A 12,704-nucleotide genomic window follows, 5' to 3' on the forward strand; every position below is an offset into this window, starting at 1 on the left:
GTCTAGATGATGGTGAAAATACAAGCTGTTCTAGGGAGCTGCATGCTTGCAAAAGTGTTTGCTGATGGATGTGGAATAGACAAGAAAGAGCAGGAGCTTTTGAAAAGTGTTTCTTGAGAAAGTTTATACTGCACATATCTCAGTGCTGGAGGCAACTTTCTTCTATTGTTAGAAAATTCATGAAGGTTACTGTATGGTAATTTGTTCTACACCTCATAAAACTTTTAATCATAGATGTTCTGAGCCAACAGCTACTCTGGTAGGTATACACATACACATAAATAAGTGTGCAGCTTATACAGGTAAAATGACTATGACTAGATATGTATGTCTATGTATGTGTTTAATTCAGATTTCAGTGTCCTGTTTAACGCTTCTGAAAATGGATCACAACCCCTTAAGGATGCTCTGCTGCTGCATGGCATCATAAACAAAATGGCTCTGGAGTTCAGCATAGTGCTGACATTTTGGTTATAATGCCAATAAACAAGAAACCCCCCGTGGCACATTGATTGACTTGTTTTCCTCACCAAAGCCATGAGGAACTGCAGTGTGCTTACCGTTACTGTGCTGCTTTCTCCGCCTTACTAATTAAAGTAAGAATTTTTAGCTAGGTTAAATGTTTTGGGGTTTGCCACCATTCACTACCTTGCACACTTTTGCTCTACATCTTTATCTTGTTGGGTTTTTTTCTTTAGCTCAATTGCTGGAGACAGGAGCTAACATAAATGAAATTTACTCTGAGTCAAGTGGTTTGGGATTTTTTGTGTGTAGGTTTTTTTAATAATTTGCAAAATAGAAAGCTTTTGGTGCACAATAGGATTTTTGTGGGTCTGGTGGAGAAGGCTGTTGGTGTGCTGCTATGCCAGGTAAATTTGTTGAATTATCTACTTGGAAAGACAAGCTGATAAAAATGAGGAAGCTGGGACTTACGGCCTATTTCTGCTGTGAACACATCTTCATTAAATGTACGGTCATCCATTCTTTCTGGCTCAGAATGCTAACCTGGGCTAACTAACAAGATGGGACATTTCAGGAGTTTCCTAGTATCATGGTGAGGGAGAAGATGATATAAAATGAAGTCTCATCTTTAGGGCTAATACCTAGTGCATTGGTCTATCCCAGCATTGCTGACTGCCTCCCACTCCTTGTCAAAGCAGTGAAATGCCTTGGTGTCATTTTGGGAATGTGTCTGATGGGGCTGATGGTCTCTCTGGCAGGGAACAACGAGCAAATTGGGCTGTGCTGGTCAGCAGCAATAGCTTCTTTTGAAGTAGGACTGTGCTGGCAAAAGTGATTCTTCTTGCTGTAGACCGAGAAAACTCGTGTCCAACGAGTCCTGAAGAATCAACTGAAATTTGCCAAACACCCACCAGTCCGCTGCAGAAGAAAATTATTTTTTCTCAATTCACTGTAGAGCAAGCAGGCCAGGAGAACTCCAGATTCTGGCTGAAACAGCAGCTAGTTAAATTTAGGGGAAAGCAACAATACCCCCCGCTCCGAATTAATAGGCGAGAGACCTAGGGATGCAGAAACATATTGTTATGGCTGAGCCCAGATCTGTGGGTTCCTCAAAGCTCTCCTGGAAAACAAATCTAAGACAGGAAGGGCTGTTCTGAAAATAATGTGGAGTTTTATTTACACAATTTTTACAGCAGGTATTCACAGAGGCGCTGAAATTCTCTCTGGAATGCCTGAAATTTGACTGTAACCCTCAATCTGAGTCTCCCAGTGTGCCCTACATACACAAAATGAATGTGCCCTCATCTCCCCACCATCGACTTGGCTTAGTTTATGCCATAAACCAATGAAGCTGGTTGATATTATGGGCTCAGTCCTACAGTCAAACACCTGCTGAGTTCCGTGGGAATTTTGCTGAGGGAAGGATCACATAAAAAGCTTTGGTACTGGCCTAGACCTGATCTGAAGACATGTACATTACTCTTATCGATGAAGGCTTAACAGCATGGAGTTATAAAGAGATCTGATGGATCTTCCTTCACCTCCTCAAGAAGAAGAGCAGTGCCTCGCAGTGTGTTTGTCACTTTAAGTTCTTTTCATCTTCAAGAACGTGTAACTCTGGCAAGATGTACATTGTGATTGCAGCCTGGCATGAGGACAGAGGGAAGTGTGAGGGAAGGCAGTTTGGGACAAGCCAAAGAAACCCATCTTACACATGCTGTAATGGATTGACTTATTCCTGCCCAATGGGTGTAGGATTTCAGGTAGCTTTTTGTCCAACACCATCTGCGCAGCCACCAACAGAAATAAATGGAGTTTACTGACTTCTACTTTGGACAAAATAGTGTTAGCTGACTTACAGTAGGCACCAAACAGATCAGCTTACCCTCTTGTTTTTGAATTACTGCTATATTGCTGATCATCATTGCTGACTTATGATTTTTTTGTCAGTGTCAGGATACCTTCTCTCCATCCAGCCCCATTGGATTCTCAGACATTTTAAGGAATGCATGTGCATTTTACTTGTTTCCAAAACAAAAAAGCAACCTAGATCGTCTTCTGGGGGTATTAATTTATGTACTACAACTGAAAGCTACTTTGAATACAACTCACACATCAGACAACCCTACAGGTCTTTCTACATGTTCTATGCTGTATCTGATAGCTGGCTATTTATAAGATATCTGCATGTAATACACATTGCACAGCTTGTCTGTCCTTTGAATATAGCTAGAGTATTATAGAAGCCAAAATTTTTCTTTATTATTTTGTGCTGTTTTTTTTTCCTGGGCATTCCTGATTTTTTATGTGTAGAGATAGAAGTACCTGCTTTAAGAAATGCATTTTTGGTGGTAGTATCACATGTTCCTTCTAATTGACTTAGATTTACTCTGGTGGTTCCTGTTTTAAAATTAATTGAAATTAATTGATTTTTTTTTTTTGCATCCTGGGGTAAAATGTTAGAAATTACAGGCATGCCAACCTGTGAATATAAACTTTTTCTGATGAGGAAAGAAGTATCCAGGATTTTTCTTTTAATGTTTTGCTGACATATGGTGCTTCTAACCCAGTGACAAATTAATTGACTAGATGTAAAAGAGATGGACAGCGCTTCGCAAGAAAGGACAGGATATGCATTATAAGACAGCTGGTTCTGCCTCTGTTGGATTATGGAGACAATATACATCGGACAGCTAACGAGTCTCTGTTGCGTAAGATAGATTCTCCTTGTAATAGAATTGCACGCTTTGTCTCTAAATGGGGTTATTATACACACCATTGCACAATGTTTGAAGAGCTTGGTTGGCCCTTGTAGAGGGTTAGGAGAGAAATAAATTGGAAAACAATTGCACATAAGACCTTCAATCCATCAACTGCTCCATATTTATCCAAATTACTGTTAACTCTCTTCCAAAATACAAATTTGTGATACATTCAGGGGTGGAATGTTAATACTGACCGGCCAGATTTTGACAAGGCAGATTTTTCTTTTGCTGTTGTTTTTAACTTGCAGTAAAATCTTGCTTCCTCAGGAAGAAAAGGTGGTAGCGGAAACCACTTGTAGTAACGTAACAACTCTCTAGTGAGAATGAATTCTCAATTTAATTTTTGCCACTATGCAAACTTCAGTCCGAGTCTCAGGAGGTTTTGATTTTTCCAGAGATAAACTGTGAACAACTTCATTTATAAAGAAGTCTTCCTCAGTATTATTCAGAGTTTAAGGGCAAGGCTTGCAAAAGTAATTTATTATTTGAAGTGCTTCCATTTTTGCGTCCCAACTTGTGACCATTATAGTGCATGGTTTTCAGAAAATGCTGAGGTCTAAACACTCTGGACTCCTTATGCTCTTGAAAACTAGAATTTTACATCTTCAAAATAACAAGCCACTTTTGAAAATTCTGGCTTAACCACTGAACAAGGCGAAATGTAGCAATTCTAGGTGACGTGATGGCACCGTTTCCCACATCGACGGAAGAATTCTGTGGTAAGAGTTGTAGACATGGCTTATAAAAGAGACGGCAAAAAGGGTTTTGGCAAAGCCAGTATAAATAATCACCTATCCTACCTCCTACTGGGCATTTTTGTCTTCTTCAGTTAAATCTTTTGTCTGCTAGTCCAACTTCCAGTCAAATAACCCTTCTTTTTAATTCCAGTTCTCCAGCTACCAGGCAAGGGTGGGATCTTGCTAAATAATGTTAAATAATAACAATCTTAGTCTGACATGGTAGATACTAAAAATATTGTAATGTGCAAAGCTATGAAGGTGGCTTTGTTCAGTGCTTTATTCCTCAGACTAAAAACAAGAACATCCTCAAACACAAAAAGCAACCTTTCAATACAGAAAGCTGTCTGTGGGTCCATGGTGTGGTTTCTGTTCCGGCATGGCTATATCCAATTCACACGAGTATACTGTTCCAACACAAAGGAAGAGGAGACACATGACAAAGAGAAATTGTGCTTTACAGGATTTTCTTTGGAAGACGTTATTCTTTTGTACAGTCCTTCCCTGACATTTCTGTAGCCTGCTCACATCCTGTTGGGTGAAGGTATGGACCTTAATGTACGGCAATGTGGCTCATAAGGAGAAAGATTGCAATAAGCACAGTTACTAGTCATTAATTTCCCACCCCTGGATACTTTTCCAGTGACTGTTTTATGTTCTCTGTGGTAAAGCACGCTCACTGATGACAGCGTTTAAGAGTATTTCATTCGTGGTTCGAAGTAGCTGGATGTTTCTCGTAATGAGCTCTCCCACTGCTATCACAACAACTTTAAATACCTTATGGCTAGTGAGGAAAGACTGACACACAGGCAGATTTGTTTCTGCAAATATCTTCCTGATTGAGTTGCATTTTTCAGTGAGGTTGATTTCATCACAGGTTGTGCTGCTGCTATATTAGTTTTATAAGAGCTCTTCCTCTTTTCTTTTTCTTAGGAAAAGGAAAAACTGTATGTGGAATTGAAGCATGTCTTGGCCCGGCAGCCTGGGCCTGAAGCCACAGAACAGTTGCAGCTCTACCGGCACACTCTCCGAGAGAAGACTAAACAGCTGAAAGTAAGAGATGCCCTTTATCTCTGGCTGAGGGGCTGCCAGGATTGCAGAATGACTTCACCAGTGATCCTGGGGAGTGAGGCTTCAGGAAGATTTTCAATGATTGGTGTGCATGCCTTAGTATATTAGATCAGGAAAAAAAGATTAATACTGCATCTCACCAAGGGAGAACCAATAGCAGTAGAACTTTATTTCACATTATGCTAGTTTGTTTCATTAAAATAGAGGAAAAGTCTTATTAGAATATGAATGTGCAGCACAATGCTGTAAATGCTTTTTGTGCGTGGGCATTCTGGGACACCATCAGTTTTCCATTAAACTTATTCTTCTTCCCTTATCTTGAACTGTTAAAATCTTTAATAAGCAAAACAAAGCTATTTCATTTTCTTTTTAACTAGTGGGAATATATTAAGAATCCAGTCTTAAATTCTTGTTATTTCTCTTGCAATGTGTACACGTATATTAGACTTGCAACTTTCATAGGGATGACAGGAGTAACCTGTCCTAACCCCTTGTCACTAGAAGGGAGGATTTCCTGGTTCTGAAGAAATCTTGTGGGAAACTTTGAAAGCATGATATTAAAAAGTGATTCTTTGATAGAATAAGCTGATCTTCCCTTGTTCTTGCCTGCATAAAAGATCAGTCTCCCCAGGAGTTCATCTACTTCTACAGCTCCTCTCTCTGTTGAAGTCATCATCTCCTGTTCACTGCATCATAATCACGTCTATACTAACCACGAGGAAAAAAATGCAGGAGCAGATGGGCCCTTAGGAAACAAAGAGGCTGTTATGCAAATCTTAGCTTTCCACGGAGAAGAAAAACAATGTAGAAAATGTAAAATAGAAGCCAAAGTTTAGCTAAACTGAATGTGATTTGAAGTTTTCCATACGGTTTCCATTTGTCCTTAATGCAGTCAATTGCTACTGTGTATTTCAGGCACAGTATGCTGTAGCATACTGACTTGCATGCCATTTTATGGTGCGAGGTCAAGCTATTCTCCTCTTAAAGAAGGAAAACATACTATGCATGCTCCTACTTTTTTTAAAGTTTACTGATTCACGTGAAAGCATTGTATTCATATTTACACTGCCTGGTACTACTTTGCCTGTGTGGATTTAATTGCTTCATGTAACAAAGTGGATCGCTGTGAATAAAACCCATTATTATTAAATAAATCCCTGCTTTATTATTTTTAAGACCTTTATTTTGGGTTTTCACCCAGATTTGTGTCCCAGAACATTAAGAGCTAATGTATGTATTAACACCATTTCCATAATGCTTGGGGCATATTTTACATGTTTTATTGTGTTTAAATGGCATAGCCTTAATTTTGTAAATTGTCGTTAGGTGAGCAGAGGTGATCAAATGAAGCATCACGATAGAAAATGAGATGTGGTGGAAAATGGTGATGTCTTATATCGTCAAATGTGAAAGGAAAAAGTGCTTGTAAAAAAAAGTAAAAGTAAACTTGTAAAAAAGTTACAGTATTAACTTATGTGTAAGTGAAACTAACATCTCCTGTTTCTGCTTTTTGCCTTTTGTTTGTTAGGTTTTGTCCTCAGAATTGAATATGTATGAATCACAGACCCAAGAATACAAATATGAAATTGAAAGACTTGCCAACGAGCTTCTGAATGTGAAAAAGAAATATCTGGCTCAGAAACGCAGGGAACAACAGGCCAAGTATGGGAAAATAACAGTTTTGTCTACACAACTTTCTGCATAAACCAGATTTTTTTTAGACCCTGCTTTAGTCTTTTGATCAGAATGTGGCCAAATTTGACTGAAGTGATATAATATTGTTGCCCAATTTTCCTGAATGTTATCCTTCATATTACTTCAGTCTGGTCTAGATTTACCATGATCTATGGCCAGGACAAGAACATCCAGCAGAGATGTTGCTGACATGTTCTGCAGTCCAGTTAAATTATTCATACCAATGAGATGGTGCCCAGAGGACACAGATTAGTGTCTCATCTCTCACGTCGAATGAGAGATCCTCAAGCATATGAGGACCTCATTTTACAAGTTACAATTATAATGAAACAGCATCTTATATGGGGGACAACCTTTCTTCATGTGGCAACTACATAATCCTGGTGTAAGAACAATGTTGTTGTTTCCAAAATGTGGTAGTTGTGACTGATGACTATCCCCTTCTGGCGGCAGATATCATTGCCGATGGTTGCAGAGAAGAGCATTCCCCATCCGCTTCTGTTCCCTTCCTACATCCAGATGGAGGAAAGTGAGCTCAGAGTCTGGCTTTGTCAGATGTCTTACCCTTTTGATGGTAGAGCCTAAGAACTTTCCTGTACGTAGTTGTCTCTCCTTAACCAATAGTAGTTTGATGACACCTCCCTGCTACTCTCAGTCCACAACTGAGCATTCAGCTGCTCCTCTTGATTAAAAGAAAATGACTAGGATCTTAGTTGCCCAATTTCTGGCCCATTTAAAGTGACCTAATTTGCAGAGGCTGAGATGAGACTATTCTGATAATGAATCTCCAAGCTGGGACACCAAAACTATTAGTCACTTCTGAAAATGAAATTATTGGACTTTCCTTTTAAAGAGAAGTTTCTTAGATTTCTGCAGTCAGATGACATGATCTGTTACCAACTTTTTCTGTGTATGCATTTTGTCTTTCCACCCCTTTCCATCCTCAGCGTGTCCCTTCCTCACACACCAAAGCCAACGGTTCTCTAGATTGCTGAATATAATTCAAAGCTGCCTGTATCTGTTTCTTCCTTAATCATATTTCAGCCAGCAAACAGTTTTGATGACTAGATTAGCAAAATAGTCAGTGATAAAGAGTGACTTTTGTCCATTTGCAAATTGCATAATGTTACCTTAATGTTTGGAATTAGCAGCAATTGTGCAGTGCTAATGGCCTTCCTGGAGCTTTAGGATCAATATGTGACTCTACCATAATGCCTGATAATCCATTTCCAGCAGCTAAGTATCCTCTTCACAATAGGTTTAATGTTTCCATTTTGGACCCCGGCATCATGTTTCTTTCTGTTCATCAGATGAGAAGAAATTCACCCATGTTTTGTTGTTATATCGTACCTAGAATTAATTCCTGTCATAACTATTAAAAAAACCAACTTGTTAGGGGCATAATTGCTTTAAAGTAAAACAAAACTATTGTGCAAGGTGATGGTGACTGAACTTGGGTCTGTTAATCATACACAGTGAATGGAATTTCATGTTGCAGGTCAATTAGTGCCAGACTCATTACACTGTTTATAGGTTCAGGATAGATATGTGCCATTAGTGCAGCTTGTCAGGTTGTTGTTCTTGTGGCTAGGCATGGGTATAGTCCGATAAGCATGGTGTCTTTGCGACATCTATGTTTTGGAAGTGCATTCAGATGCTGTTCATGGTGCTTCTGCAGGACGATAGCATCTCATTGCTCCCACCTCAGGCTCAGAAGCTACCAGCGCTGTGCTGTCAGCCCTGACTTGCACTTCTCTTGTCTTTCTGGCAGCTGAGAGGTGGCCGGGTGCTGGGCTTTGCTCTCCCCTGTCCCTCATTGTTTTGTTCCCCAGTCAAACCTGTTGGACTACATCCTGCTTTGAAGGATATGCACACCCCAAGGCATAACTGGCCATATCAATCCTGGATAAATGCAGCTTCTGTAATGGCTAGACTGTGCTTTGTGTTGCCCAGCAGCAGCGCAAAGGAGACAACCTCGTTGTGCAGCCTTCCTTCTCCAAACTGCCGATTGTGCGTGACGTCTTTTGCTTTCTTCAATAGAGAGAGCCTGTTGTGCAGCCAGATCCTTCCCCAAGAAGTTCTTCACCCCTGACGTACAGCCATTCCACATCATTCCTGCCTCAGACTGGGCTGGACAGGCACTGCCTGGTGTGTAGATGCCAGCCAAAGAGCCAGAGCCATTTGATTCATACAATCTCAGGTTGCTCTCAATGCCAGTTAACACAAAACCACTGACTTGATCTCTATCATGCTGGCTAATGTTAACATCATGTCTGAAATAAATGTGGCTGGTTTTGCTAATAAAAAGAGGATCCTGTCGGGACAATAGCATTAATAGCATTATTGACTATGGTATGAAAGAGAATTAATACTCTCAGATAACCTCACACAAAGGTATCATCTAAAGCTTTTATTGATTTGCACAAGACAGTTCTGGTTTGTGATTTAAAGTCTTGATACTGAACTAATGCAGCTTTCCATGGGATGCTGAAGGAATATAATGAGTGACAACAGGAATTTAGCTTTGTTTTGTGTTCAAACTGAAAATCCAATGTTTAAAATTTTGGTTGTGAATTTGAAATCCTTTTTCTGCTCTCTGCTTCTGAATGTTGTCTTTCCCAGATGTCTTAGGCTTTCTTTTTCGCACTCTTCCCATTCTCTCCTTCTGCTTCTTGCATCCTTTCTGCTTCACTACTTTTCCTAGTTGCTTCTAGCACCAGGGTTCCAATTTGTTCTTAATAAGGATTGGTGAGAAAATATGACACATAAATCCACATCAGAGACCTGATCCTGCAGTCCTATATATGTAAATAACTGCACTGAGGGATATCAGTAGTAAGTGGGAGCTTTTGCACGTGGCTGCTTGCACATTAATTCTGCATAATATATTACAGTATTCAGCTGCATAGAATTTTCCATACTGATGAGCACATCTGTTGGCTGACTCCATGGGAGCATGAAGAAAGAATGAGCATGGACTCTGGATCATTTTCTCTCCCCAAAGTTGGAAGCCCAATAGTGAGATAGGATGAGCCATATAAATACAGCATGTTAGTTTTTAGTGCTGTCAGATGGCACATCCATTAGTGCTACATTGATACAATTAAAAGCAGTTAAAAATGGTTTTCATGGTTAAGTTCATCTGTGCCATCTTTTGCCTATTCTCCCACCTCCATATGGGTTAAATTTGGAAAAGGAAGCATAACTAGTCATCCTACATGGTTTCTTGGAACTTCCTCCTCTCCTGCCACAGTTATTTAGGGACAAAGAGAAAAATATTAATTCCAGGAAGTGTTTTCTTTTCCCTTACTGGGGACTGAGAAAGGTCACTAATATGATAAGGCTAGATTTTGCAAAAGTGTGGTTGCACTCACGTTTGTGTCTCAGTTTCAATGACTGTTAAATAAAAGTAATGGCACTGACCTTCTTCGTAAAGCCTTGAGACCTCTGCTGTTATGATAAACTAGTACTTCATAAAGCTCTACTTGGTTAGTTTTAAATATCTCAGGACCTTTCTCTGAAACCTCCAGGTATATTACAGCAAGTTTGAAATACTGCCCTTCGTATTTGTTCTGCTGTGCTTACCTCCCCAACCCCATAAGTGTGGAACCAGCTAACCCTTGTTCCCCCCTCTTAAGGCCATCAAATTCAAGCCCTCCTGGATCCTCAAACAGTGCAACTTCCTGGGGCTATCCGTGCACCCACAGCACACTGTTAGTTTTCTGCAGATGTCACAGGCAGGGTAATTATCACTAGAACTTTGTTAAAAAGTGAAGACAGATAACACTATTTATTCATTAAAATTCAACAAAGAAAAAATATCTCCCCGTTGCGCCTTTGATGAATGTAGCTGTTTATTTGAAAACAGGCATATACATGCTAGAATGGGATGGTGATTAGAAATCTGAAGTCACGGAGCTCATGGACAAACTTGCTCTAATGAGGTGCTCTGACCATTTTGGGGAGTAGCACGAAGAAAGCTCATTTATTTCTAATTTTTAATAATTCCAAAAACCATCAGTAGGTTTGTAATTAGCTCCAAACAGATACCTAGTCTTGGCAGTTTATCCTAACAGCCTTTAATCAGCAATTTTTCAATGAACTCTTGATACGTGGCTGCATCAAAGAAACTTTGGAGGACACAGATTTCCTTAGTTTGTAAACATCACTGGGCTGCAGAATGAAATATGTATTCTCTTTTTCTTTGTTTCTATTTAAAGGGAGAAGGAGCGATCCTTGACTGACACGGAGCCTGAGTTTCCACGCCACAGGTCTGATGTTCCTCGCTTCACCGGAGGGGGCTTTGCTCTCAGCAGACCCCTTCCCAAAGTTACAGCTTAGGAATGGACGCATCACATTTACGTTCCCAGTTTCTTGCTAAACTCTATTTGTGCCGGATTGTTTGAGAAACTGTAATTTTAAAAGACATTCAGAATCAACTTTCCCTCTGAAATCACTGTATTGCCTTCAGGAAAAGGCATTTTATAGCAGAATTAACATAGTTTTGGTTTACAAGCTGCGGACCAAGTCTGCCCATATGATGCCAGCAGAAGCCTGCAGTGGTGTAAATGAATAGTGGAGACCATGCAGATGTTTCTTCTTCAATACAATTTAGCACTGTAACACCACAAAATGCCTTAATATGTAGTTATTTCCCCTTTATCTACCTCTGTCGTAAGCACTCACTCCATTTATCTTCTCACTCAAAGCACCTGAAAGAAATGAGAAAACAGAAAAGAAGAAAAATTAATAGGCTGATGTTTCAAGCCCTACTGAGCAAATGCAAAATTAACAAGTTTTTACTTAGATGTACACATGTAGCAGTTCTTTCTGCAGGTAGTATATAATAGGGTTTTTGCAGTGTTTGCCACAGTTGTTAGTAAGATCAAGGAAGTTTGTGGCCACAATGTACATTATTAAGAATGTGATTCTGTTTACTCTGCTAGACACAAAGTGACATAATTATGTCTGTTCAACTGGGGAGAGTGTACACACTGACTGGGACATGCTGTTCTTCCACATAAATCCTTCCAAGTGATTCAAACTTGGACTCAAAACATGGCAAACTTTACTCTTTAATTTCTAGACGCTTGGGCATTTTTGTAACTTTCAGAAATTGTTTTTGTAATACAGCAGGAGCCCTCCAACCTTTTCAGCCAAAAGAGATTTAATTACCATTCATTAACAAGTGAAATAACAAAGTCACGGCATGAGGTGCTGAAGTATAGAAAACTTTCAAGCTGTAACATAAAATGTTTTGAAACTGGTTTGTACATGGAAGCTATTTCCCAGCCTGGGGGATAAAAATACTTGTCCAAAGAGATATGCTGATAAATATTTCACATGCACCAAAAAACCCTTTGCAAAGATTTTCTTCTCTCCTTTGGTGGAATACATAATTAAATATTAAAGCTACTGTGGGAAACTTTTAATGGAAATGTTTAATTCAAAGGAATCAAGTTAAATACGACAGGGATCTACTTTGCTTTTACATTGGGGACCAGAACACTTAGTCATCAGATCCATTGTATTTTTCTTTTGTTCCCAAAATAGCTATTATTGCTTTTTCACTGTCAAGTGCATTATGCTAAAGTTATCATTTTAGGGCAGTCATGCTGTCTGAATCGTGTCTTTTGTGTACCTGACATGTCCTTGTAGTTAGAATAATTGGGAATAACTGACATGGGCACTTGAGTTTGATGGGATTCCAAGTAGGTTTTACTGAAGCTTTTAAAAGCCGGTATTTGTTAAGGTCCTGAGTATCGAGCCTGGAGCTGGACTCTGCTATGCTTACTGATAGTGGGAAGTAATTTCTACTGAAATAAATCATCAAAGTCACATTTATTAATTCCCATGAATGAGAGGCACAGTTAGACTCCCAGAATACCATCACACTGTAGAGAAGCAACTTATTTATTACACTCTGAACTGTACAGCATACCCCCTAACTTATCCAGAGGTAATCCGAGTCTGT

The 12,704-nt window shown here is 39.5% G+C and overlaps 1 protein-coding gene across 1 annotated transcript in view; it reads left to right on the forward strand.

Moving 5' to 3' along the window:
* Positions 1-11,357, forward strand: part of CFAP58 (cilia and flagella associated protein 58) — a 59,987-nt gene extending 48,630 nt beyond the window's left edge. The window contains exons 16-18 of the mRNA XM_075154995.1: positions 4,898-5,017; positions 6,564-6,697; positions 10,951-11,357. Coding sequence (XP_075011096.1) covers positions 4,898-5,017; positions 6,564-6,697; positions 10,951-11,071 — 375 coding nt within the window. The 3' untranslated portion in view covers positions 11,072-11,357. The remainder of the gene's footprint in view (positions 1-4,897; positions 5,018-6,563; positions 6,698-10,950) is intronic.
* Positions 11,358-12,704: the final 1,347 nt, after the last annotated feature.

This window comes from Calonectris borealis, chromosome 7 (assembly GCF_964195595.1).
Source record: "Calonectris borealis chromosome 7, bCalBor7.hap1.2, whole genome shotgun sequence".
NCBI classification, from domain to species: Eukaryota; Metazoa; Chordata; class Aves; order Procellariiformes; family Procellariidae; genus Calonectris; species Calonectris borealis.